At 48.6% G+C, this 27231-nt stretch overlaps 1 protein-coding gene across 2 annotated transcripts in view; it reads right to left on the reverse strand.

Annotated features, from left to right (window-relative positions):
- Nucleotides 1–1900: 1900 nt before the first annotated feature.
- SLC2A9 (solute carrier family 2 member 9) overlaps nucleotides 1901–27231 on the reverse strand; it is a 47142-nt gene continuing 21811 nt past the window's right edge. For both annotated transcript variants that reach the window (XM_049789794.1, XM_049789793.1), the window contains exons 5-12: nucleotides 24050–24195; nucleotides 17743–17875; nucleotides 14313–14500; nucleotides 10133–10243; nucleotides 8003–8104; nucleotides 5337–5412; nucleotides 3307–3434; nucleotides 1901–2614 (exon numbers count right to left, since the gene is read on the reverse strand). In XM_049789794.1, the coding sequence (XP_049645751.1) occupies nucleotides 2360–2614; nucleotides 3307–3434; nucleotides 5337–5412; nucleotides 8003–8104; nucleotides 10133–10243; nucleotides 14313–14500; nucleotides 17743–17875; nucleotides 24050–24195 (1139 nt within the window). In that variant the 3' untranslated portion in view covers nucleotides 1901–2359. The remainder of the gene's footprint in view (nucleotides 2615–3306; nucleotides 3435–5336; nucleotides 5413–8002; nucleotides 8105–10132; nucleotides 10244–14312; nucleotides 14501–17742; nucleotides 17876–24049; nucleotides 24196–27231) is intronic.

Below are 27231 nucleotides of genomic sequence, written 5' to 3' on the forward strand. Positions count from 1 at the left end.
CCAGCTATTCCACTCCTAGGGATATACCCTAGGAACACAAGAACACAATACAAAAACCCCTTTCTCACACCTATATTTATTGCAGCACTATTCACAATAGCCAGACTCTGGAAACAACCAAGATGCCCTTCAACAGATGAATGGCTAAAGAAACTGTGGTACATATACACAATGGAATATTATGCAGCCATCAGGAGAGATGAAGTCATGAAATTTCCCTATACATGGATGTACATGGAATCTATCATGCTGAGTGAAATATGTCAGTGGGAGAGAGATGCAGAATAGTCTCACTCATCTATGGGTTTTAAGAAAAATAAAAGTCATTTTTGCAACAATGCTCAGAAACAACGAGAGGAGGGTTGGAACTTCCAGCTCACTTCATGAAGCTCACCACAAAGAGTGGTGAGTGCAGTTATAGAAATAACTACACAAAGAACTACCATAATCATGTGAATGAATGAGGGAACTGGAAAGCCTGTCTAGAGTACAGGTGGGGGTGGGGTGGGTTAGAGGGAGATTTGGGACATTGGTGGTGGGAATGTTGCACTAGTGAAGGGGGTGTTCTTTACATGATTGAAACCTAATCACAATCATATATGTAATCAAGATGTTTAAATAAGAAAAAAAAGTTTCAAATAAAAAAAAAGAAAGGGGTCTGGCTTTAGGCTTTGCAGAGAGAGCACCTGAGAAAGAGAGAGAGAGAGAGAGAGGGAGGAAGAGGTCATAAGGCAAAAGCAAACTAACTCCAATGCATCTTTAACTCACTGGCTTATTTCTTTGCTGCTACCCTGCTTCATCAGAGCCATCTGCCTAAGGAGTTAGAAACACGGTGCTGGGGGCAGTCTCCCCAACTCTTGGATTTTTGTTTTTATTTTACAATTCTGAGTATATCTGGAGGCAGCTCTTCCAGTTTAAACAAGGAAACAAACCAGACAGACAAACAAACAGGTTATTAGCAAATTGTGCCTGTGTGGACAGAAACCTCTTTGGTGATCCTTTCTGAGGGACATGAGCACCCCACTCTTCCTTTCATGCATGCAGGAATCTGACTCCAAAGCATCTCTCTCTCTGTCTCTCTCTGTCTCTCTCTCTGTCACACACACACACACACACACACACACACACACACACACACACACACACACACACACACACACACAGCTCTGACTTGCCACACACACCCAGAAAGGTGCCATCAACTTGGTTCCTATGAAGTTTTTGTTTTTGCACCACACCTGGCAGTACTTTGGGGTTCCTCCTGGTTCTGCACTCAGAAATCGCTCCTGGCAAGCTCAGGGGACCATATGAAATGCCAGGAACCAAACCCAGGTGGCCTGTGTGCAAGGCAAAAGCCCTCTCCACTGTGCTTTGGCACCAGTCCCCTCCTAGAAGTTCTTAATCCCACTTTGCATCTGGAGCCCCAGGACTCCAAGGAGCCCAAGATGCCTTGGAACCTGTTTTGGTCTCCAGCTTATGACTCACCCCACCATAGTCCTTCCCCTACGAAAGTGGGGAGTGCTGAACCCGCCAAGAAGGGCAGAGATGACTTCTTTGTTGTCCTGTACCCTGGCTGAGCCTTCACTCCCACACCCCTGATCACTGGCCATTCCCTTCCCACCAAGCCTATGCTTCACCTCCAACTCATCTGAAATCTGCTTCCCAAGGAAGAGGTTCAAGGTGAAGACCCAGGAGTCATGTAAGATCTACTTCACAGATAGCTCGTCTCTGTGTCCTCTGGGAGCATATTCAGACCTTGATGTCAAGACCATTTCAGGACAGAAGCCCCAGGGACCTGCCCCTCTAGAAACTAACCCCGAAGGATCCTGGGCTGCTACCAGGATCTCCCCAGACCTGAGACCCACCAGGCAGAGGAATTGGTAACAGGCATTTATTAAAAGGTGCGAGTCTCTACTGCTGGATTCTGGACACTTGCATTTGGAATTCAGGTCTCCTGAGACCCCTGGGCCTGTGGGTACAGCAAAGACCATGGAGGGTGGACAGCCCCTTGGGTTCCAGCCCATGCAGGCCTCCATTAGGGCTCTGATGTCTTCTGAGGAAATATGTACATTCATCTCTGCCACTTCATCCAGGGACCACGAATTCAATCATGAAGGAGGCAGGGCTGTCAATACAGAAGATAGCTGAGTCTTCACGAATATTAGGGCATTCTTGGCGGTTCCGGGAAGACTCAGGGTTGTGGGGGTTTACCCCAAAACCTGGAAACATGTGGGGTCAGACAGATCAGCCGAGGTTTATTTACAATAGTTCACTATAATTTAGTGCCTGGCTCCTGTGTACGTGCTCTCCACCAGCTATGGAAAGAAAGTCTTGGGGTTCCTGTCCATGCGTAGTCCATTTATACAAGCTCATTATTGGTGTAGTTATCCAGAGCCGGGGAGGAGCCTGGCTCTGACCCGTTGGTCATCTTGTCATCGGGGGTCATGGGGTTGATTTTCTCCTCAGGGGTCTTTGCCTTGCGCCTTCTGGCAAACGCCTGACTGATTTCAGCCTGGGTTCTGTTCTTGGTCTCGGGAAGGATGAAATAGAAGTAGATGGCACCAGCCAGGCAGATGCTGGCGAAGACCAGGAAACAGTAAGTGCCCAGACTTTCCTGTGGAAAAACATAGAGAAAAGTGAGGCATATGGACACTCACCCAACTAGCTCGGAAACTGCCTCTGGATAGAGTCTGTAAGGGCCCCACCTCACCTCTCCCTATTTCTGGCTCAAGCCTCACATGGGGTGTGGGATCTATAGAACATGGGGTCTCCGGGATGAGGCACAAAATTCGGTCATGTGAATACAGAGAAGTCCCTTCAGCCCCTGACCAAGAGGAGGAAAATGACTGTCTTCATTAAACAACAAAACAGGGGTCCTGGTGATGAGACAGCAGGGATGATGTTTATCTTGCATGTGGACAACCCAGGTTCACTCCCCAACATCCCATCTTGTCCTCTGAGCCTGCCAGGAGTACAGAGCCAAGAGTAACCCCTGAGAACTGCTAGTGTGATTTCCAAAACAAAAACAAAAAAATATATATGTAGGCTGTTGGCTGGAGATTGATTGGAGGCTGGATTTGAGGGCTTTCTTTCTTTCTTTCTTTCTGGGCCAGCCTCTTGGCATTTAGGGGAGCTCCTGGACGTGATGGCAGGAAGGACATGAGGGAGGAGACCAAAGCATCATCAAGGCCAATCTTGGGCCAAGGATGGCAGCTTCTAGTTGAGAGAGAAGGGACCAGACTGGGTGGGTCTCAAGCTGAGCCCAAGCCTTGCCCTGCTGTCTGTCAGCTGAGTCTTGGCCAGTACCTGGATGAAAGGGAAGAGCAGGCCCACGGTGAAGTTGGAGAGCCAGTTGATGGTGCCTGCCACCAGGAAGGCAGCGGGCCGCTGAGCTTGCTGGAAGAACTCGGCCGTGAGAATGAATGGGATGCCACCTGTGGGTACAGCAGGCAAGACTGAGCCAGGAGGCACCCTCAGGCAGCACAGACCTCCAACTCATGCATGTTCAACACCCATGTAGACAGGATGCTACAAACACAAGCCATGGGGTCTGCTAGAACTTAGGTGTTCCGAGTGTCCAGTGAAGGGATGGATAGTGACCTCACCTTCAGAGGAGCCCTGAGCTAGGCAGAGCTTGGGCCACACCTCCCATATCCGTCTGCCTGTGATGTCCACCCAAAGATGGAGCAATTGTGGCAACACAACGCAGAGTGAGGGGTAGGTTCAGCCTGAACAGGAGCTTGGCCAGCTGCTTCCTCTCCCCGACTCCCCAGGTGTTCGGCATCTTCCCAGGTATTGGAACAGGTCTTCCCAGCTCGGTCCAGAAATATCCTCAGGATATCAGCTGCATTGCCCACAGAGGGGCATGGCACCCCTCCTGCAGCTCCCCCTTCCCTGCCTCTAGGGACCCTGGCTCCAGTGGTTCCCCTGGGGGATCCAGCCATGATGGGAAATCTTTGTCCCTGCCTTTCTCTGGGAGACACAGTGTCTCTGAGCTTTGCAAGGAAGGTCCTTCTGGAGACAGCTGGACCACATCGTGTCCCTTCTTGCCCCAGGTACTCCAGGTGACCTGCAGCATCCCAGCTTCATATGGTCTTGATGGCTTCATGGAGGTGCTTGTGTTCATGAAATGGGCAAAGGGAAGAGACAGCAGGGGGAAAAATACTTTGGGAGAGCCTGAATGATGGGCCTCAGGGTGAAGCACGGAGCTGAGTGTATATGCGCATGTGTGTATGTGTTATTTTTTTTGGTCGGGGGAAGTAGTGGCTTTGCCTTTTCTGGAGATGCCAGTGCCAAGCATGGGGAACAGCTCAGTGTAGTCTCCAGGCTGAGTGCAAAGTGTGGAGCTGAGTCTGACACAGGGATGAAGCAAAACAAAACAAAAAAATCATCATGGTTGCATGTGCGCATGCACTGAGCCTGCTCCTTTGTGTCCTTGCTGAGACCGCTCGTGTGTACATGTGTTGAGTCTGCTGGTGCAAGTACATACTCTGGGAACCATGAAAATCCAAGTCCAGTTTCTTCCACTAAAGCAACTCGATGGCTAGATGCAAATGGCCAAACTGGGCTTTCCCGGGAAGCAGGACCAATTGGGGATGACTCAGAACTGCCCATTCCTGGGAAGATAATGCAGAACCCCTCTCTCCCCATCCCTGAGGCCCCATTGCACTCACTCTCAGCCAACAGCAGCAGCCACAGAGACCAGGATTAGTGTAAACCCCAAGCTGGCCTTTCTAAGGCAAGCGCCAGACCTCAGGGCTGTGGGGGAAACGGGGACACGGGGGACCAGACAGGCTGCTCCAGTCTGCACCTCTGCCTGATAGCTCCCAGGAACTGGAAGGGTGGAAGGGGATTGTTGCTAGCTGCTCAGGGCTCAGGTAGGCCTATGTGCTTGTGTGTGCATGAGGGTGTGTGTGTGTGTGGGGTGAGTGCATCAATGTAATTTTCCTTTCTGTTCTTTTTTTTTTGGGGGGGGGATTAGGCTATACCCAGTGCTCAGGGGTTACTCCTGGCTCTGCGCTTAGAAATTACTCCTGGTGGTGCTCGGAGGACCATATAGGATGCTGAGGATCGAATCTGGGTTGGCCTGGGCCTACATTGTATAAGTCAAATGCTCTCCCTGCTATGCTACAGCTCTGGCCCCTTCTTGCTGCTCTTCAACCCACCAGTAAAATGCAACCCATGAAACTCCAAGTGCCATGCCCCTGGCCTCTTGCACACAGAAGAAAGAGTATCACCCATGACTGTGATAGGGAAGTGAAGGAAAGGGGACCATCTCTCCCTCATGTTGGGGCTACGTGCCCCTCCTTGGTTGTGGAAGGCTGCGGGCATCTTACCTGGGCCACTGCAGAAGGAGGCGATGATGGCCAGGATGCAGACGATGCTCATGTAGGGAATCCAGTCGGCTCGGTCCTTCCGGGGAGCAGCACATGAGTAGGTGAGAGGTGGTGGCATGTTCAGGACCCATGTCCCACCCCACCCCAGTCCTTCCTCCGTGCATCTGTAGGTCTCTGAGTCTCAGTCTCAGTGCTTGTAAAGGAGCCAAACACCCACTGTACAGATGGAGGATGGAAAGGGATGAGACCAGCAGCACCCAGCACTGCCCTCTGCATATAGCAGGTGTGGATACTGAGTGGTGAAGGAACAACTATCAACAACAGGTCGAGAGGCCTGTCTGCTGTGTGAGGAGGAATTCTCACAAACATTTGAAACGTATCAGCCATCAGTGTTAGATATCAAACACTGTTTCTACCCCACGCCATTCTGGGAAGAGTTGGGGGAATGAAATAAGTCACTCAATGCATTTGGAGGGTCTCATTTGTCTTACTGGCTGGGAGGGGCTTGGTTCAGGGTTTGGAAAGGAATTCAGGAATTTAAGGGGCTGGGTGATAGCACAGTGGGTAGGGCACTTGTCTTTCACGTGGCCAATCGGCAGTTTGATCCCTGGAATGACATATGGTCCCATGAGCCTGCCAGGAGTGATTCCTGAGTGTAGAGGCAGGAGTAATCCCTGAGCACCTCTGGGTGTGGCCCTCCCAATCCCACCACACACACAAAGAAAATAAAAGAAATTTAGGAATTTGCTTTCACACCAGCCAACTGGACAACTGCTGATGGAGAGGCCCCAGTTCTGGGACAATGAGCTTGTGGCCAGAGAGTCAGGTGCTCTGGGAAGGCCTCAGAATCCAGGCCAGGATTTCTAGGGAGGAGAGGGGTGCTCATATTAAAAGACTGAGTCTGAGTCAGCCCAGAAGGAAGGTAAAGGTAGGAGATTGGAGCATCTCTGCTTGATAGAGACACAGCATGGCTAGGGAGGTGAGAGTAAAACATGGAGTAGGGGGTGGGGGCAGAAATGGGAGAATCACCCTCCCATGCTGGAAGGCCCAGGAAATTAGGGTAGCTGTTACAGGCTCACTGCTATACTCATGCACTCATTGGTCCACTTACAACCCATCAGTCTATCAATGCGCCCATCCCTCCATCTATGCCATCTGTCCACCTATGTGCCTGTCCATCTGTCTATGCACTCATTCAACTACCTATGCACCCATCCATACACCCACCCATCAATGCACCCAGCCATCCGATCTATGCACCCAGCCATCCATTCCCCTATGCACCCATCAACCACTCTATGTACTCATCTACCCATCCATCTATGGACCCATCTATCCATCCATCATCCATGCATACATTCACCCATCTTCCTATCAAATCTATCCATCCACCAATCCACTGATGAATCCATTCATCTATTCACCATCAATTCGTTCATCCTTACATCAATTCATTATACATTCATCCATTCCTCTATCCAACCCTCATGCATCACCCATCTTCATTTTTTTGGGGGGAGGGTCACACCCAGCAGTGCTCAGGGATTACTTCTGGCTCTCTGCTCAGAAATTGCTCCTGGCAGGCTGGGGAGACCATATGGGATGCCGGGATTCAAACCACCGACCTTCTGCATGCAAGGCAAACGCCTTACCTTTATGCTATCTCTCCAGCCCCCATCACCCGTCTTCTTATCAGTCTATCCATACACCCATCCATCATCATTCATCCATCCTTTTATCCACCATCCTTTAATACAACCATCCATCTATGCATGTGTCCATTCATTAGTCTGCATTCATCTATTCACTCTTTTTTTTTTAATTTTTGGTTTTTCGGGCCACGCCCGTTTGATGCTAAGGGGTTACTCCTGGCTAAGTGCTCAGAAATCGCCCCTGGCTTGGGGGGGCCATATGGGATGCCGGGGGATCGAACCGCGGTCCTTCTTTGGCTAGCGGTTGCAAGGCAGACACCTTACCTCTAGCGCCACCTCGCTGGCCCCCTATTCACTCTTTCATCATCCCTTAATACATTTGTCTGTCCATCACCACCCATCCAATCATCAGTCTATATCTGTTTATCCATACATTCAACCTCCAGACCTGTCATCTGTCCATCCACCTATCTATCCACCCCGACTTTCATTCATTTATCAGTTTGTCATGAACAAGCTGTGCTGGAAGGCAGAGGTGCAGAATGACAACAGTGTGGCCTGATGAGAGAAGCTAAGTGACCTGCAGAAAGTTTCCTGGCCAAGAGTTGGGAATCCAGGACTCCCAAATCCAGTATCCTAGCTCCAGAGCCCCTCTGGTGGCCACAAGGCAATGATGTAATGACCATAACAATTCCTCTTGGGGCAGTGTCACCCTTCCCTCCCCTGCTCCATGATGCAATGTGAGGCCAGAGGGCACATCCAATCCTTTAGTTCCATACATGGCTAAAGTCAGAGAGGGGATGTGCCTTGCCCAAGATCACACAACTCCTGAGAGGAATCCTGGACCCTCATGTCCCCCTCAATCTGGTGAGGGTCACCAGCTCTTCCTCCTGCCATGCCTTGGGGAAACCATGCAGATCATGGGCAATACCAGCCTCCCAGGAAAGCCCCTGGGCAGGGTGTACTGAAGTAGGAAGTCAGCCCCAGGGCTGTGCGGCAGCCACTTCCTCTCACCTGCAGTGTCAGTGTGATCGTGAGGGTGCCAAAGAAGAACGCCATCAGCCCGAAGCCACCGATGAGGAGGGGTCTGCGTCCCAGGCGCTCAATTACCAAGCCCTGGGCAGGGTTCACAGAGATGGTTAGGGTTGTTATGGCCAAGGGGACCCAGGGAACAGTCAACCTTGATCCTGAGATCATGGGAACCAAGTCAGGACACCAGGATATGTTAGATAAAGGAAGAACAGGGCAGAGAAGGACAAGAAATGTGTACCCTGGTTCCAAAACTTACTTTAAGCCAAAGCTCTGAAAGGTTGTGTTTATTGACTAATATCACACAGCCGGGATGGTGCTGAGTGAGAAATCATATCTGGTTTCCGTTCACCCCGCCAAACTGTTCTAGACCCTAAATTCTCCCACCTTCTGCCACCCTCTCTCCCAAAATGTTCTGTTTTGTGTATTGGAGATTGAGAAAGTGCAAAGGCTGAGCTATGTCTTCTTTGGGGGCACTGCCACTTATTCAAGTTGCCCTCCATCTTGCCTGTTAGCCCGATGGACTGAACAAAAGTTCTTTCTCCTTCCTGAGCTGTGTAGTAGTTTGGAGAAACTGCCAGAGATAGAGATGTAGCAGCAAACTTGCCTGATGTCCACAACCTCCAATGCGGGCCACCTGATTAGGACAAGGTCAAATCCCCAGGAGAGGAATGGGATTTTATGAGCCCATGTGTGGCCCATGGCACCATCATCTCGTGAGAACCACAGGGACTCTCATGTGGTGTGTGTGTGTGTGTGTGTGTGTGTGTGTGTGTGTGTGTATGTGTTTGGCCAGGGAGTCATGAATAAGCATCTGAGCTCTAAAGAAGAAACAGAGAAAGGAACCGTGGGCACGCCAGTCCTTGACATTCTAAATCAGCCTCTGTGACCTCCCATGCCTCCTCCTGAGACCTCAGTGCCTTTCTCCTGCGCTGGTCACTTCTATGCTGAAATAACCTGAGTCCCCCAAATGCAACAATTTGATTTGACGAAAAGTACCTGCCTTGATTTAAAGTGCAGATTAGCTGGGGGATGTGCTGCTAATAAGGATGATCAACCCCACAAGCATCATGTGATGGCAGAAGTTGGGGGGGGACTAGTGGAGGGCGAAAATAACCTGTTACATCCCATTTAAGGAAAGCATGCACCAGACGTGGTTTGTTCCTTCCCTGGTGCAGTGCCTTCTTCTAAAAGAATTATTTGCCAAAAGGCCCGCTTAGCGAAGTCAATCATTTGACCCTTTGCGTGGATCATTGGCGGTAATTCCAACATGGCTGTAACATTACATTTTTCTCTCTATTTGGCCACTATAGAAATCCAGACTCAGCTCTCCTACAAAGAAATGTCACTACCAAAAGCCTGCCAAAAATCCCCTGCTGGCTAGTTCGTATAACCTGGCACCAACAGCTTGTTTTTCTGAGTCTAGCTCTATGATGGTAAACAATTATTTCCGCCCCCCCCCAAAAAATCTATTTTGCGGCTACTACTTAGACATCAAAAATATCTCTGTCTCTCTCCTCCTGGTATCTTGAAAAACCTGCTTTTTGCTAACCATAAACATCCCCAGTTCTGATTTCACTGCCCTCCAGCAGAGTTCTTTCTCACCTGAAGAATGGTCTTTTAATATGTTAATTTAAGGCTTGTTTCCCCATTATACTGCTCTCCTGCTCTTTGAGGACACCTTGCATACCAGAGTCTGTCCTTATAAAATGTCATCGGCTGAAATATAAATTTGTCTCTCGTCCCTTGGGTGAGGGTCCCCATACAATGTATTTTTGCGTGGTCTCATTTATTTCATATTTCATATTCGTCCACTCGTGCTCACGCTTCTCTCTCCGTGAAAGGTTCCCGGACCCCATGAAGGTTCTGCTTAGCAACGCTAAGCCATCTGCAGCAATAACCCACTGGGCTAATGGTTTTAGAACGATCCAGCCAATGGGTCACAGCCATGAGAAGGTGGAGCTTGGCACAAGTGACAGAAGGCACCACCAGTGTGTGGGACAGCGGGCAAGGCAGGCACTGCTTCTGAAATGAAGGCTCTGGGGAGAAGAGGCTGATGTTCTTTGGGTGGGGGTCCCTGTGGTATAGTATGGCCATGAACCCCCAGTCACTTACAGAGAAGATGGCAGCCAGCGTCTCGATGCCCCCCGTGCTCAGTGTGATGTAGGGGATCTTCTCGGGAGGGATCCCCGCTTTCGTAAAAATGCTGCTGGTGTAGAACCAAATCTGTGATGTGCAAGAGAGGAAGGAGCGGAAGTTGGCGGGGGCGTCCAGCATTCACTGTCAAACCCCGACAGCGTGCCTGGGGAGGGGGGACCCTGAGTTTTGTCACTAAGGCTGGAGGCACGTGAGGAGCATGTCTTGTGAGCAGCCACCTGCCTCCTTCCTTCTCCTTCCTGACTCTTCATCTTCATTAGTCATTTTTATTTCATTTTGAGAGCTTGGGAACTCCTTCCAGCATCCTCTCAAGACTCTGGCAGTGTTCAGAGGCCCAGGAAGGTGTCGGGGATTGAACCTGACTCTCCAGTCCACAAGCATGCACTCAGCACACTGAACTGTCCCCCCCCCCCCTTATTCTCACTAAGAAAACCACATAATTGGGGATGATGTGACCAACCGTGCCAAGCAATGATGAGCTCAAAACAGAATCACTAGTGGGGCAATTCTGGAAAGTCTCTTTAAAAGAAGCTTTCAGCAAGGAGGTATTTTGTTTGCCCTCCCTCTTTCATGCTGAGGGGATGGTGGATGTGATGGGTAGAGCTTAAGCACACCTTTTATATCACAGGGTATTCTGAGCAATAATAATTGCTGTGAGGAGTCGGAAAGAGCAAGCACAGTGGTAGGGCATTTGCCTTGCTCACAGCCAATCCTGGATGGACGGTGGTTCAAATCCCAGCATCCCATATGGTTCCCCTGTGCCTGCCAGGAGCGATTTCTGAGCGCAGTGTTAGGAGTAACTCCTGAGTGCCACTCGGTGTGACCCCCCCCCCCAATAAAAAACAAAAAAATTGGGCCTGGAGAGATAGCACAGTGGCGTTTGCCTTGCAAGCAGCCGATCCAGGACCAAAGGTGGTTAGTTCGAATCCTGGCGTCCCATATGGTCCCCCGTGCCTGCCAGGAGCTATTTCTGAGCAGACAGCCAGGAGTAACCCCTGAGCACCGCCGGGTGTGGCCCAAAAACCAAAAAAAAAATTTTTTTTTTATGAGTATCATGGTAACTTTGTGGCCATGGAAAGAAAGAGATCTCTATTCTTCACTGTCATCCACTAGAAAACTCTCAAAATAGTCAATAGTGGGTTCCAGGTAACCTGTCAGCCTCTCAGATTCTGAGCAGGAAGTCTGAAGGAGCCCATGTCCTTGCTGACCAGCACGAGTCTATGTTTATGAGTCTCTGAACCCACAATGTGTGAGTGTTACTGATTACCTTACCTACCAGCTGCCACTTCACATCCAGGGATCAGCAGGCCAGAGAGATAGGGTTCATGTTACTGCTCTAAGTACGTTGCTGGGAGCTGAATGGGGGCAGAGACTCTGGGCCATATGCTCTTTAGCTCAGGTGCAGGCTGAGGGTTTGACATGATGGTGAAAGGGAAAGCCTTGAAAGGCTGCTGGTTCTAGGGCCTATGCAGGTAAAATTGGCCAACCCGGAAGCATTTCTCCTGATTCAAACATGGTCAACCCTTCCCGACAGCCTAGAGACCTTAGAAACTTAATCTCCCGGTGATGAAAGCAGTTTGGTAGAGGAAGACAGAATTGTGGTCTGAGAGACTAGAAGAGAGGGAACAGAAGTAAGCCCACCCACACCGTCACCCCATCATAGACAGCAGAGCCAAGAGCACTTGATGGGGAGGAGATATCGCTGATCAGTGGTGTTGGGGGGGGGGAAGGGGCATCCAACAAAATCATGATCTTGAGGCTGGAGTGGTAGCACAGCAGAGAAGGTGTTTGCCTTGCACTCGACTCAATCCCCAGCATCCCTTAGGGTCTTCTGAGCTAGCCAGGGATAATTTCTGAGTGCAGAGCCAAGGGTAACCCCTGACTACCACCGGATATGGCCCAAAACACAACAGCAAGAAACCATGATGAGGACACCTTCCCAAACTCAAAATGGACTAAAAAAAAATTCATCTTTTTAACCCCCTAAGCTGTAGGACTCGAAGACCTAAGTCTTTGAACTTGAAGACAATCTCTCGAGGTGAAAATCTTCATGGAGATAGTTTTGAGTATGATATTTTTAGTAATAACCCCCAAAGCAAGAGTCACAAAAGCAAAAGCAGAAACAGATAAATAGGGAAAGGAGAGATAGCACAGTGGTAGGGCGTTTGTCTTGCATGCAGTCGACCCTGGAGGGACCCAGTTCAATTCTTGGCATCCCATATGGTCCCCCAGCCTGCCAGGGGTGATTTTTTTTTTTTTGGCTTTTGGGTCACACCCGACAGCCCTCAGGGGTTCCTCCTAGCTCTACACTCAGTAATCTCTCCTGGCAGGCACTTGGGACCATATGGGATGCCGGGATTCGAACCATCATCTTTCTGCATGTAAGGCAAATGCCCTACCTCCTTGCTATCTCTTTGGCCCCCCAAGGGGCAATTTCTGAGTGCAGAAGCCAGGAGTGACCCTGAGCACTGCTGGGTGTGGCCCATAAACCAACCAACCAATAAAGATTAAGAAAAAAAAAGAAACAGATAAATAGGACATCAAAACAAAATTCTTCGCTGTAAGAGAACTAAACAAAAGTATAAAGACCATCAGTAGAAAGGGAAAAATTAAAGAATATATTTATTATGGATGCAAATACCAAAAGCCTGGGCAACAAAAGCGAAAAGAGACAAACGGGTGTACATCAAGCCAAGACTTTCCTGCACAGGAAAAGAAATAATTAAGAGGACAAAGAGCAGGTAGGCTGGTTTCAGGGCTGAGAACTTTGGGGCCTTCTGGGAACAGGGGTGGGCAGGTCTTATTCCCTGCTACAGGCCCAACAATACTCTCCAACAAGAGAAAGGTTCCACAGCAAACAGCCTCCCTACTTCTCTGCTGGGAATGTGAGGAGTGAATTTATCTTGGGGAACTTTTTTTTTTAAAACTTCATTTGATTGATTGATTGGTTTCTGGGGTCAGGTGTCTCTCCTGGCTCTGCACTCAGAAATTGCCCCTGGCAGGCTCGGGGACCATTTGGGATGCCGGCAATTGAACCGGGTCTCTCCTGGGTCAGCTGCATACAAGGCAAATGTCCTACCACTGTGCTCTCTCTGTCCCCTCTTGGGGAGACTCTGCCCCTCCTAGGCCCAGCCACATCCTGAGTGACCGTGACTGGGGGCCTTGGGGCTGTGCTTCCAAGTCACATCTCAACTATGCACCTATGTGCAAGGGGTTCTGGGGCCCATTGGCAGTCACCAGTTTTCCCAAGGCACCTGCCATGATCAGGTTCCTGGAATAGCCCCGACGGGCCTAGAATTCTTTGCCTTTGAGTGTTTTGGGGGAGCAGAATGCATATGGCTACTTGGGGGGAACCTCTGGGGATTCCATCCTTAGATGTCCCTGTGTCTGCCAGCTCATCTTCCCTGAGACAAGCAGACAAAGTGCAGGGGAGAGCAGGGGCTCGTCTCAACGGCTGGGAGGGAATGGTTGAGAACAAGGCCCCCCCCGTAGGATGAAGCATAGCTGAGGCTCCTGCATTGTGCTGGAATGGAACAGGGGTGAGGCCGCCCAATCAGAGCTGTTATGGAAACCCCCTCAGAGACTCTGCATTCCAGTGTTCATCTGGGTGAGAGGCACCACTTGGGGCAAGAGAGACAGTGTAGTGGGTCAGGTGTTTGCCTGGCATGTGTCGACGTGGTGTCTGTCATTCCCTGCACCCCCTCCGGTCACTCCCCTGAGCCCTACTAAGAGTCCTGATCTGAGCAGAGCCAGAAGTGAGCTCTGAGCACAGAGCTAGGAGAGCATAGAGCCAGGAGTGAGTCCTGAGCAGAAAGGCAAGAATGAATGATGAATACAAAGACAGGAGTAATCCCTGAGCACTGCCAGGTATGGCCTCCAAATAAACAAATGAAAAACAAACAAAGCCAGACTGTTAGAAGCAGGACTTGTGCCAATGCAGAGGGCCTGGCCTGGGAGGCAGGCTGTGCCAGCCAGGGGCATTGGGCATAGACTCTTTCTCCCCCCCCCCACCTCCCATCACTGCATTTCACAGACAAGGAAACTGAGGCTTGGGCGTGCTCCGTGTGGTTGGTGCCTGGGAGCTGGCATCCCCAGGGCCCTCGCTCTGCCTCCCTCTGCCCGGGTCCGAGTTGCTCACCGCGTTGAGGCCACAGAGCTGGTAGCAGGCCATGGTGATCACGACGGTGAGCACGTGCCAGCGCACAGCCCGATCTCGCAGCAGCTCGAGCACCGACACCAGGCGCAGGTTCCTCTGAATGCGGCTCTCGGCCTGTACCTCTGCCACCTCCCGCGACACGTCTTCTTTCCCCAGGAATGTTTGGAAGGCTGTGGACGAGATGAGATGGGCAGGGCCCTCAGTGGGGTCCGAGCGTGAGGAAGCCATGGGCCCACCACTGCACGCACAGCTGCATTTCAGATATCCCTGTCCTAAGTTCTAATTTATTTTTATTTCTAATTTTTTGGTTACACCTGGTGGTGCTCAGGGGTTACTCCTGACTCTACGCTCAGAAGTCGCTCCTGGCAGGCTCAGGGGACTATATGGGATGCTGAGATTTAAACCACTATCCATCCTGGATGGGTTGTGTGCAAGGCAAATGCCCTACCACTGTGTTATCTCTCAGGTCCCTGTTCTAAATTCTGAACATTCCTGCAAGTTCCTGTTTTCTCAGGGATGTGAGTGATGCCCCAGGCCTTGGGCTGGAGACAAAAGGCTGTGTCTGACCAGTGGTTAGAGATGTAATCCGAAGGTCTTTTTGTTTTTGTTTTGTTTTGGGGTCACGGTGGCAGACAGGGGTTACTCCTGGCTTTGTACTCAGGATTTGCTCCTGGCAGGCTTGGGGGACCATATGAGATGCCCGGATTTGAACCATCACCCATCTTGGGTCGGCTGCATTCAAGGCAAATGTCCTACTGCTGTGCTATATCTCCGGCATAAGCTTTCTGAAAGTTGCCCAGAGAACCTTTAGCCCTTGATATGAAGGCAGTTCACGAGGCTTAGATCTGGTAGGTTCTGATCTTTCTCTATTTGAGAGAGTATTTTCAGACTCTGAGTATGAATATACACTTATTGGCTCATTTTCCCAAGTGCTAGAATTTGTATCATGCTTGGGAGATGCAGGTTTTTCTGGGCTTCTGCCAGTTGTGTCAATGATGCTGTCTGGCCTTGGTGTGATTTGAGACTGGGCCCTGGTTTCAACTGGGTAAACTTCTCTCCCTGGTCTTGGTACTGGCTCTGTAGAATTCTCCTGTGTAACATCCTCTATGAAATTGGATTAATTAGGGGCTGGAGAGATAGCACAGAAGAAGGGTGTTTGCCTTGCATTCGGCCAGCCTAGGAGGGACCTGATTCAATTCCCAAAATCCCACATGGTCCCCCAGCCTGCCAGGGGCTATTTCTGAGTGCAGAGCCAGGAATATCCCCTGAGTACTGCTGGGCGTGGCCCAAAGGCCAATCAATCAATCAATAAGGTTTAAACTTAAAAAAAAAAGAAAATTGATTAGTTGGCACAGGTGAAAGTATCTTCATTCTAGGCATTGGCACAGGGTAGACTAAGAGTGGTATTTGCTCTGAGGTTTGGTCTGAGGTTTGCTGTGACATTTCCTCTACTGGTGGGCTGGGCCTGAGAGGGGCTGAAGGGTGATGTTTTTAATTAAATCAATTATTATTCTGTTGTTCTTTCTTAGCATTATTTTCAGATAAATATTCCAACTAACCATTATCCTAATCAGTAAAAATTAATATTTCTTTGGTGTTATACTCATTTAACAACCAGAATATGAATAAAGATTTGGTCCAAAATGAGATTAGAACCTTGTTACACAAGATCACTATTTGACCTAGCCAAAATAACATCGCTCATCTGTTTTGGGCACCAACTGCCGGAGCCCAATTGCTCTGCCAGAGGCTCAGCAGGCATGACTCTGACGAGAGGGTTTTTCTGGAGACTGGGTTGAATATGGGAACAGGCAGGGTAGGAAGCCAGGGCCCTCCCAGAAAAGAGAGAGGAAGGAGAGAAGGCAAAGAGTGAGAGGAGAGAGGAGGCAGAGAGAGGGGGTGGTTAAGACCAGAGCAAAGAGACAGAGAGACGATCAGAGGAGAGGAAAAGGCAGGAGGAGCTATAGAAACAACAAATCAGCAAGTTCAGCCAACAGTTTTTCTGTCTGAGGCTGGCTGGGGTACCATATTGAATGCTGGGAATTGAACCTGCTTCCTCCTGGTCAGCCGCATGCAAGGCTTATGTCCTACCACTGTGCTATCTCAACAGCCCCTCTGACTACTTTAGAATCACTCCTGGAGGGGCTGGAGTGATAACACAGAGGGAAGTGTATTTGCCTTGCATGCCGACATGGGTTCAATCCCCAGCATTCCATAAGCCCCCCAAGCATGCCAGGAGTAACCCCTGAGTGCTGCCAAGTGTGCCCCCCCCAAAATCAACCAAGCAAAAATAACTCCTGGTCATGTTCAGGGGGACCCTATGGGATGCTGGGCATTGAACCCAGGTCGGCGTGCATTTTTCCCTGCTGTGCGATTGCTCCAGTCCCAAATAATTTTTAAATCAAATCACTCATGAGATAGACAGGTACAAAGTTTCCCATGGTCCAGTTTCCATTATGTTGTCCCATAGAAGTTCCACATAGGCCTCTCCTGAGAGTGCTTTAAAACTCCTCCCATTCTTCCCAATGGGGTGTGGGGTGGCCAGAGCTACCTGGATGCAGCCCAGCCTTGCTTGACAATCTGTCCCCTCTCTGCACCCACTGAGCTGATTGAGTGCTTGCTGGCCATGATGGAGAAACAAGAAGCCAGCCTCAGACACACAAACGCCAGGGCAGCAGGAGCCTCAGGCATAGCTTGAGTCTGGGGTCACTGTGTAGCCCACACATTGCTTGCAAAGTGGACCACAGCCCCACTTTGTAGCTGCAGAGTGGATGTGATCCTGGGATCCCTGCGGCCTCAAGAGAGTCTCATTTATACTTGGCAAATGACAAACGTGGGGATTTCTGCTTCTCTACTCTCCAAGCCTGCTGCCTGCACTGGCCCATCTCCTCATGGGAACCCTGTAAAAATGAAGCTTCTGGTCTTATTTCGGGGTCTGGCTTTACAAGCCCGAGCTCAGCTGGGCCCCTGGGCACCCAGGAAGCTGGGCTGTGTCAACTCTCATGGCAAGCCAATGGCTGCTGGGCTGGGTCAGTGCCAGGTTCCACCATGGCCACCTGGTTTCCCCCTGAGCCTGAAACTTCTCCTCCCTGATATCTGGTTCCACAGGGGACCTGGACAATGACGTCATGGACAAACAGAGGAGAGGGCAGGCCGAACCCTGACCTTGGAGAGGTCTGCCTTGTGTCACCTCTGTGAGGAGACCATGAAGCAGAGATGGAAGAACCCCACCCCAGGAAGATGAGGTGGCCTGGGGTCCTGCCCAGAGTAGGGTGCTGGGAATATGAAAGATGTGGGGTGTCCCGAAATTCAGCCCCTGCAGACAGGAAAGGGTCTCATCTGTGACTGCCCTCAGTCCTTTGTACCTCCCTTTTCTCCAGCCCCCAGTATCCCTTAGGAGCAGCCACTCTACCTTTTATGGCAGCCGCCTCGTCTTGCTTCTCAAGGAGCAGGTATCGGGGACTCTCAGGCAGGAAGGGCAGGGCTGCCAGCTGCACCAGAGCTGGCACTGCAATCAGGGCAAACAGGAAAGGCCAGGAGCTCTCCTGAAGGGGACAGGTATGGGGTGGTGTGAGGGGCACCGAGTCGAGCCAGGAATATGTAGCTGGGAGACCCCAGAAGTTAAGGCTGATGGAGGGGCCCTCGCTGGGAACATTCTCTGGGTATAGGGGCTGTGGTCCTGCCTGACTCCTGATGTTTGGAGCCTAATGGTTACCCTAATTCCTTGAGGCCACTGTGCAGTTTTGGGGGGTGCTGACCTTTCCACATGGTGCAGAGGCCACCAAGGGCTGGCCTTTGACGTAACTCATGAGTCTTCCATTTGACCTCTACCTGTGACCCCCTCCATCTGATGTTTTAATTTGACTCATCTCCATTGGACTCTTCCATCTTTTTGGACTTCCATCTATGATACCTCCCTGGCCTTCTACCTCTGACCCCTCACTGTGACCCTTGGCCTATCACCCTTTTGTCTCTCTGACACACCTGGGTATCTCCCTACCATATATGTCAGGGTTTTGCCAGAATCAGGGGAGCCTGGATCCCCTTTCTCTGGACACCCCCTGATGACATGGGTTCTGGCTCCTGAGTGTGGGGGTGCTTCACGCCTGGTGGGGACATTTCAGGCCAGAGGTGAGAGTGCTGGGCGTGTACAGCTTCTGGAGAGCTTTTCCTTGCACCTGCCTTATTCATGGGGTCACCTTGGGGATGCCCACATCCTGCATGTCTCTCTGTTGGGTTTGTAAGCATGGCCTAAAGCCAGTGTCCATAGCTGGGCTCCTAAAACAGGGAAGGAGCAAGACCCCTCTAGGCTGGCAGAGGCCCAGACATCAGAGAGAACAGAATCCCCCCCAACTCTGAGTGCCGTGGGGTTTATCACCTACTCTATTTGGGAGAAGATTCTTACACAGAGTCTGTTTATAAGTTTAGACAATAGTCCAGTATAGACAGCCTTGCCCCCATACCTCCTGAAGCAAGGACCCAGTCCCTCAAGTGTTCATGTGGAGGCTAGTACCCCCTGAGCCTCAGCCCCCTGTTTCTACTAAGACACTGCCCTTCTCTGTCAAGCATTTTGAAAATCCAAGTGTCTAACGTGGGGGATCAGGGATTGGCTTTGACTTTGTGTGTTTTATATTAAGTAGAGATATGAACAACACAGGGAGTTTTGTGGACCCCCAGATTCATACATGGAGGACCCCAAGTCTATCTACTCATGGCAGTTGCTCGATGGAGCTTCCTTTCTACCACTGGAGAGGGACTGTGTGTGTTTGTGCTGAATTGCCCAGGGCTGGGTGAAACTTTTCAGACCCACCTCGCATTCAGCACCCAGCAGGGCTGGACAGCAACCTGAGTTTGAACCAAGGAGAGGAACTGTGCAAGTAGTTTAAAAAGCTTAAGGGGGGCCCGGAGAGATAGCACAGCGGTGTTTGCCTTGCAAGCAGCCGATCCAGGACCAAAGGTGGTTGGTTCGAATCCCGGTGTCCCATATGGTCCCCCGTGCCTGCCAGGAGCTATTTCTGAGCAGACAGCCAGGAGTAACCCCTGAGCATCGCCAGGTGTGGCCCCAAAACCAAAAACCAAAAAAAAAAAAAAAAAAAAAAAAGCTTAAGGGTAGGGGCCTTAGTGATAGCAAATGGGGGGGTTCACCTTGCTCATAGTTGACCGGGGTTCAATCCCTGGCACCCTCTTTGGTCCCCTGAGCCTGCCAGGAGTAATTTCTGAGAGCAGAGCCAGAGTAACCCCTGAGTAGCAGCAGGTGTGGCCCCAAAACAAACAAAACAAAACACACAAACTAAAAAAGATCAGAGGTTTAACAAACTCAGTCATGAACAACTTTGCAATCATGGCGTTTAAATAAAATAATTACTAAAAAATTCTTCAGGGATTGATAATAGACTAAATCCATGCTTTGCTTGTGTGAGGACTGGGTTTAGTCTTTATAGCAAGGCATGGTCCATGGTCCCCAGATATCACCACCAGGAACAACCATAGTACTCTGCCAGGTGTGGTCCAAGACCAACTAAAAGTGTCTTCAGATAACAGTGTACTTAGAAAAGAAAAGAAAGCATAGAGGCAGCTAAATACGCTCCAATGAGATGGGAACACAGGGTTGGAAAGTTTGGAATGTTCTTTTGGGTAGGGAGTTGGGCCAAGCCCCCCCCACCCCCCCACCCCCCCACCCCCCCGCACACACGCACACTCATACCTGTAGCTAATTCTTAGAGCACACACCCTGTTTTCCCTTTCCCTCCACCCACCCTTTCTGAGATGTAAGGACCCACCTAGGTTTTATTAGCATTAAATAAGTTCTTTTATCTATTAATTATGTTGCCCCCTCTCCCCCTGATGGACTGAGTCTAGTCAATAAAAGATCTGCACAGAGAGAATAGCTAGAACTCAGCTGGGCTCAGCTGGGCTTGGCCCACAAGGCTGGAAGCCCCTGGACCCTATGTTCTTCTCTCCCTCATGTCTTTCCAGTCTGTCAACAGCTTTTGACCAATGTTGGAAGAAGTTATACTGGCAAGAAATATATAGCCCAGGGTTACTAGATAAATAATGGATATGGGAGTGGCTGCCTCTTGGGGAAATAGGCTTACTTATTCACAATATAAAGTAGTGTCTTCTACCAGATTTTCCTACAGGCAGAATAGTGTGTTCATGTTTGGCCAGTGACATTGTTTATGTAGACAAAAATATATTATAAGAGATATTAGACTCCAAAATATTTAAAGGAGAAAGGAAAAAATGTTCTTTTTTCTGTTTGTTTGTTTTGTTTTTTTGGGGTCACACCTGGCCACGCTCAGAAGTCGCTCCTGGCGGGCACTGGGGACCATATGGGACACTGGGATTCGAACCAACTATCTTTGGTCCTGGAACGGCTGCTTGCAAGGCAAACGCTGCTGTGCTATCTCTCCGGCCCCAGGAAAAAATGTTCTATGAATAACTCATGACATTTGATGGAGTTCCAAATATGTTTTGAATGGATGAAGTAATCTAAAATACAGATGGTATAGCCACCTGACTGGTTAGGTCTTATATGAGATGACATATCAGATGTCATTAAAATTACTCTTGTGTTTTTGAGGGTTTGGGCCACATCTGGCAGCGCTCAGAGGTTATTCCTGGCTCTGCGCTCAGCAATCACTTCTGGAAGGCTCTGGAGACCATATGGGATGCCATATTGAATTGAACCTGTGTCTGTCCCGGGTCATCTGTGTGCAAGGCAAATGCCCTACTGCTGTGCTATTATTGCTCTGGCAAAATACTACTAATTTTTTGTCAGGAAGCTGCCATCTACCTCTAGGGCTTGGAGACCTTTTGAGAGAAAACAGGTATATTCAGAGGGTTGTCTCATTTATTACAGGCATCCTATCCAAGAGATGTCATTCACATACAATGGTCAGCAGTGCCCTTATGCCTGTCTTAGCAATTCACTTTGATCATCCTAAGAAATTCTCTAAAAAACCAAGGGATGGATTTTATATGCATTCACTTCAGTTGTAAGACAAAAATGCAAAGTAAAGACTAAGGCAGAGGTATTACTGCTAGATAATGCTGTGCCAAACATTGCTTCTCAGCTACAAGGCTTACTGGCCCATAGTATGAAGGAAGGAGAGAAACAGGTCAGTGACATAATGTGACCTTGCACTGAACAGGCAGCAACAACTAACATGTCTTTGGGAAGTGACGGTTTAATATGGACCTTAAGTGACTTTTCCAGTTATATAAAGGAAAGGATTGACAGTCATAATAAAAGTATTACAAAGGAATACAAATAATAGTTTGGTTCCCATAAAGGAGCAGCGCCATTGGTTCCTAAGAGCTCTGTAAGCAAGGTGATATCTGCACATCATAGTCCTGAAGCCAAAGCAAAGACTCACATCTTTATCCACATACACGTGAATAGGACCAGCAATAGGCTGGCCTTAAACTCTTGTTTGATATTCAATCAAAGCTCTATTATCAGTCACTGTTTTTCCCATATAGATGCAGGAGGATAATAGTAAAATCTCCCAGCATGCTATGGTAATAGTTTTTATAGGCACACATACTTAATTTTCCACAACTTAATTTTCAACATAATGTCCTTATCAGTAAAATCAAAATCATCTTAAAGCCTATAGGTTCAGGTCGATAGAATCACTGTAAGGCTATGTAGCTTTTCTGATTCAAGGAAACAATTCTAACTAGTTCAAAATATATTTGCCTATCATCTTGATCAAGACCATAACTCAGTCTGATCAACTTTTATATGGTTCATTGAGACCTCAAAAGAGACAAAGTTCTAAACTCAGAGTACAAAGTGACCATGAACTATAGAAGGAATTATTTATGTAGGTGTCATATTCCTGGAATTATAGTGAGAGACACTTGGACAGTTGACATTATCTGGAAGTCCCAGAGTGAAAACACTGAATTAAGTAGATGAGTTAAGTAGCCATTTTTCCTAAGATTTCAGATGAGTTAAGCATAAGCAACCGTTTCCCATCACAATTGAAAGTTGGTTCAAGGAACAATTCAATGATACTCAGAGGACCTGACCTCCTTTTTCTGAAGCCTGTAACCTCCAAGCTTTGAGAGTTGCTCAGCATCCTCTGTTAAGACCATCGCTGTGAGCACAGGCATTTATATCAGCTCTGGCCCATCGTTATCACCAATCAAATCTCATCCTTGCTGCTGCAGACTATCACTCACAAGTCACATCCTTCAGGCTCCTACTTTCAGCTGAACCTTGAGAATGGACCAAGTGTGGCGATATCCAGCCTTGGCTTCCACGAATTCACTTTGAGCTCCAGGACTAGCTGCCTTCCACTGACAACTGACACCAGCCAAGTGACAGAAAGGAAGCCTCAGGATGGGGCTAGGACAGTGTTTTGAAATGTATATCTGGTTTACCCTAGATGTTTGGCAGACGTTAAGTTTTAAGATTCCATCTTTAAAAACGAACATAGTACCCAGATCTAGTCTGCTGTCCTGGGCACACTGAGGAATGAAGGGAGGTAAGGACTTCACCCTGGATTTCCAACCATTTTGATGGCGAGCATACACCTGGTATCTGCTGATTTCAAACAAATCATTGCTCAGAATTTTGACCATGTGATCCCAGAACTCCTGCAGCAGCATTTTTAGATTCTTAGGTGGACAGTTTAGAAGCCCACACCTACAATGTAACTCACTGCTGAATTGGCGCCCCAAACCACTATAACCTGCTCTGAAAATGAGAGCATCTGGGTATATCTTGGAGAGAGAGCAAAATAAAGGCTCACTTTATGTGTACAGGGTCCTCTCCATTAGAAACTCCAGTGTTGGGGCCAGAGATAGCACATCGGTAGGGTGTTTGCCTTGCTTGCCGATGACCTGGGACAACCCAGTTCGATTCCTGGCATCCCATATGGTCCCCCAGGCTGTTAGGGGCGATTTCTGAATGCAGTGCCAGGAAAGATTCCTGAGCACCACTGGATGTGACTCCCAAAACAATCAATCAATAAATAAAGTTAAAAAAAAGAAACTCCAGTGTCAAATTGAGAAGCAGTTGCCCTGGCACATAAGAAAGAACCCTTGCTGGGGGCCAGAGAGATAGCACAGCGATGTTTGCCTTGCAAGCAGCCGATTCAGGACGAAAGGTGGTTGGTTCGTTGGTTCGAATCCCGGCATCCCATATGGTCCCCCTTGCCTGCCAGGAGCTATTTCTGAGCAGACAGCCAGGAGTAACCCCTGAGCACCGAGGGGTGTGGCCAAAAAAACCCTTGCTGGAATACTGTGCCTATAGGGAGGAGAGTAATTGGGGGAGAGTTACCGGTGGAGAGTTTTTGGTTGGAGTAATATTGGCAGTTGTATTGAGGACTGGCTGGACTTTCTGAATGGCATGCTATAAGGCACTGGCTTCCCTTCCTACCTGTTTTGTCAGGAAAACTCCTGTTTGACATGAGGAAAGTGTGTTTGTTACGTTCAGCTCCTGAAAACAGATGAGCGATGTGGGTCTGGCTATTTCGGATAATGACCTTGTGGATATGGGGTATGTTACCTTCTCACCATCATCCACAACCACCCAGGACTCTATAATTAATACATATTTCTGCAAACTGATGCTCGAACATTGATTTGAACCCTGGACCAGAGAAGACAGCTATGATGGTGAGATTCCTGTTTTTGTGTTTGATTTTGGTTTTATTCAGCTGGTGTGGGCCCCAAACATTGGGTAGCAAGGAATTCATTCTTACCTTTCCCAGGAGCTCGGGCAGGCCCACTAGCTGCCCAGAGAACACGCCGATGCAGATGAAGATGGCTGTAACCTGGCCCAGGGAGCCACGGATCTCCTTGGGCGAGATCTCACTCAGGTACATGGGCAACGCACTGAGGGAGATGCCTGGGAAGGAAGCAGGCATGAGAGAGACAGAGAGAGAGAGAGAGAGAGAGAGAGAGAGAGAGAGAGAGAGAGAGAGAGAGAGAGAGAGAGAGAGAGAGAGAGAGAGAGAGAGAGAGAAATAGCTGGTTAGCTGGTTCTGCCAGAGAAGGCAGGTCATGGCATTGTTCCCAGTTGTGCTCTGAACAAGAGCAGTGTATGGTCATGGCGGCTGCCTGAGTTACTGTGCACATCCCCAGCACTCTGAAGTCCACTCCAGGATAAGGGCTACTAGGATCATGTGGTATGGCTGGAAGGTAGATTTCCTAGAAGGGGAAAGAGCTAAGGGAGGTGGGTCTGCTATTGCTGAGGGTGATGGATGGCAGTGTGATGGTGGTGGTAATGGTTTGTTGGATGGTGGTGATGAGGATGGTGAAGGTGTTAGCAAAAGCATTGATGATAGTGGTGATGATGATGGCAGTGCTGGTGATTACGGGATAATGATGGTGGTGGGGGGGATGGTGAGATGGTGATGATTGGGATGGTGGAGAAATAATGGTGATAGTGATGGTGATGATGGCGGTGGTAGGGATGAAGATGGGCGGTGATGACTGTGATGGAGATATTGGTGGCAAGGATTGTGATGGTAGTAGGGATGATTCTGGGGTGGTAGATTTAATGGTGGTGATTGTGATGGTGGCAGATATGGTGATGGGAGTGGTGGTTGTGATGGTGATGGGAGTGGTGGTAATGATTGTGATGGAGATGATGGTGGTGCAGTGATGGTGGAGATGATGATAGTAGTGGTCAAGACGGTTATTGGGGTGGTGGTGATGATTGTGATGGAGATCACGGTTGGTGGTAGTGGTAGGGATGGTGATGATAGCTGGTTGTGGGAATGGTGATGATGGTTGCCATTGGTGGTGGGGATGGTGATGGGTGGTAGGGGTGGTGATGATGATGGTTGTGGCAATAGGGATTGTAAAAATGGTGGTGGTTGTAGGAATGGTGATGAGAGTTGGTGGTGGTATAAGTATGGCCATGATGGTGGTGGTGGTAGAAATGGTGGTGGGCATGGTGTTGGTTATAGTGGTTGCAGTGGTCATGGTCATAATGAAAATGAGAATAACTATTCATTACCAACCCACAGAGATCCTTCCCATATTATTACATAATTTAATTAATTAATTAATTAATTAATTTTTTGGTTTTTGGGTCCCACCCGGCAGCGCTCAGGGGTTACTCCTGGCTCCATGTGGGCTCAGAAATCTCTCCTGGCAGGCACGTGGGACCATATGGGATGCCGGAATTCGAACCAATGACCTTCTGCATGAAAGGCAAATGCCTTACCTCCGTGCTATCTCTCTGGCCTCTTATTTACTTTTCTTGACAATCTTCTTAAATTAAGTGAAGCACATCTGCACGACAACGTGTGGCTGTAAAGTGGCCACTTGCATTGTGCTATATCCCAAAGTGAAGATACATCTGAAGCTACCCTCTTCCCACTACTGATGAAAGCATTGATGCTCTCCAACTAGGGATTAACACGAATTGTGCCCCTATAACTATTCTTGTGCAAGTTTTTGGTGAAAATACACGAAGCTGTGAGACATATCTCAGATAATATCATGTCCTCCAAAGAATCATGCTGATTTATATCTCTTCAGCAGATGAATAAACTATCCTTTGGTTACATGTTCATCAAATTTAATAGTATCAGGATTTTTTCTTTTCTTTTCTTTTTTTTTTTGGTTTTTGGGCCACACCCGGTGACGCTCAGGGGTTACTCCTGGCTATGCGCTCAGAAGTCGCTCCTGGCGAGGGGGACCATATGGGACACCAGGGGATCGAACCGCGGTCCATCCAAGGCTAGCGCAGGCAAGGCAGGCACCTTACCTCTAGCGCCACCGCCCGGCCCCAGGATTTTTTATTTTCACCTTTGTGCTTTAATTTATATTTCTCTGGCATCCTATATGGTCCCCGAGCCTGCCAGGAGCGATTTCTCAGTGCAGACCCAGGAGTAACCCCTGAGTGCTACTGGGTATGGCCCAAAAACCAAAAAAAAAAAAAAAAATTTTTTTCCATTGGAGTTTATAAAAAATTCTATATATTTTTAAATATAATTTTATTTTAATCATAGTGGCTTACATATCATTTACAGTAATATTTAGGTACATACTAACATTAAATCAGAAAAAAAATTTTCTTTTTATGTCTCATTGGCCATTGTTGTAAATGTCTGTTCAGATATTTTTTGCGTAATAGATTTTCTTTTTTTTAAGTTGATATTAGAACTCTTTTTTTTTTTTTTTTGTTTTTGTTTTTGGGCCACACCCGGTGACGCTCAGGGGTTACTCCTGGCTATGCGCTCAGAAGTCGCTCCTGGCTTGGGGGACCATATGGGATGCCGGGGGATCGAACTGCGGTCCTTCCAAGGCTAACGCAGGCAAGGCAGGCACCTTACCTCCAGCGCCACCGCCCGGCCCCAATATTAGAACTCTTAATGTACTCTGGATATGTGCCCATTGGCAATTTCAATGACTGTGAACATTTCCTTGTTTTCTATGTTTTGTCTTTTCATAAATAGTGTTTTGAAAATGAATGAAAGCCTTTCATTTTCATGTAGTTTATTGATTTAATTACTTTAAAGCCTTTTTTATCCTCTTGTAGAAATATTTTCCAAACCACAAACAGGTAAATCTTAGAATATTTATTGTATTCCCTTTCAAAGTCAGTGATGACATCTATCTGGCATTGATTAATTTTTGGTTTGTTTTTGTTTCGTTTTTGGCAGCGCTCAGGAGTTACTCTTGGCTCTGTGCTCAAGACATTATTCCTGGCAGGCTCAAGGGATGTGAAGGATCAAACCTGGGTGGGCTGCAATTTTAGCAGTGCAATTGCTGTGCTATCGCTCCAGCTCCTGGCATTGATTTTCATGCGAGAGGATTAACAATGTTCAAAACTCCCCACTTTTTTGAGGGTGGAGGAGGGTCACACCCGGCAGCACTCAGGAGTTAATTCTGGCTCTGTGCTCAGAAATCGCTCCTGGCAGGCTTCGGG

Source organism: Suncus etruscus, chromosome 16 (genome assembly GCF_024139225.1).
Source record: "Suncus etruscus isolate mSunEtr1 chromosome 16, mSunEtr1.pri.cur, whole genome shotgun sequence".
Taxonomy (NCBI): domain Eukaryota; kingdom Metazoa; phylum Chordata; class Mammalia; order Eulipotyphla; family Soricidae; genus Suncus; species Suncus etruscus.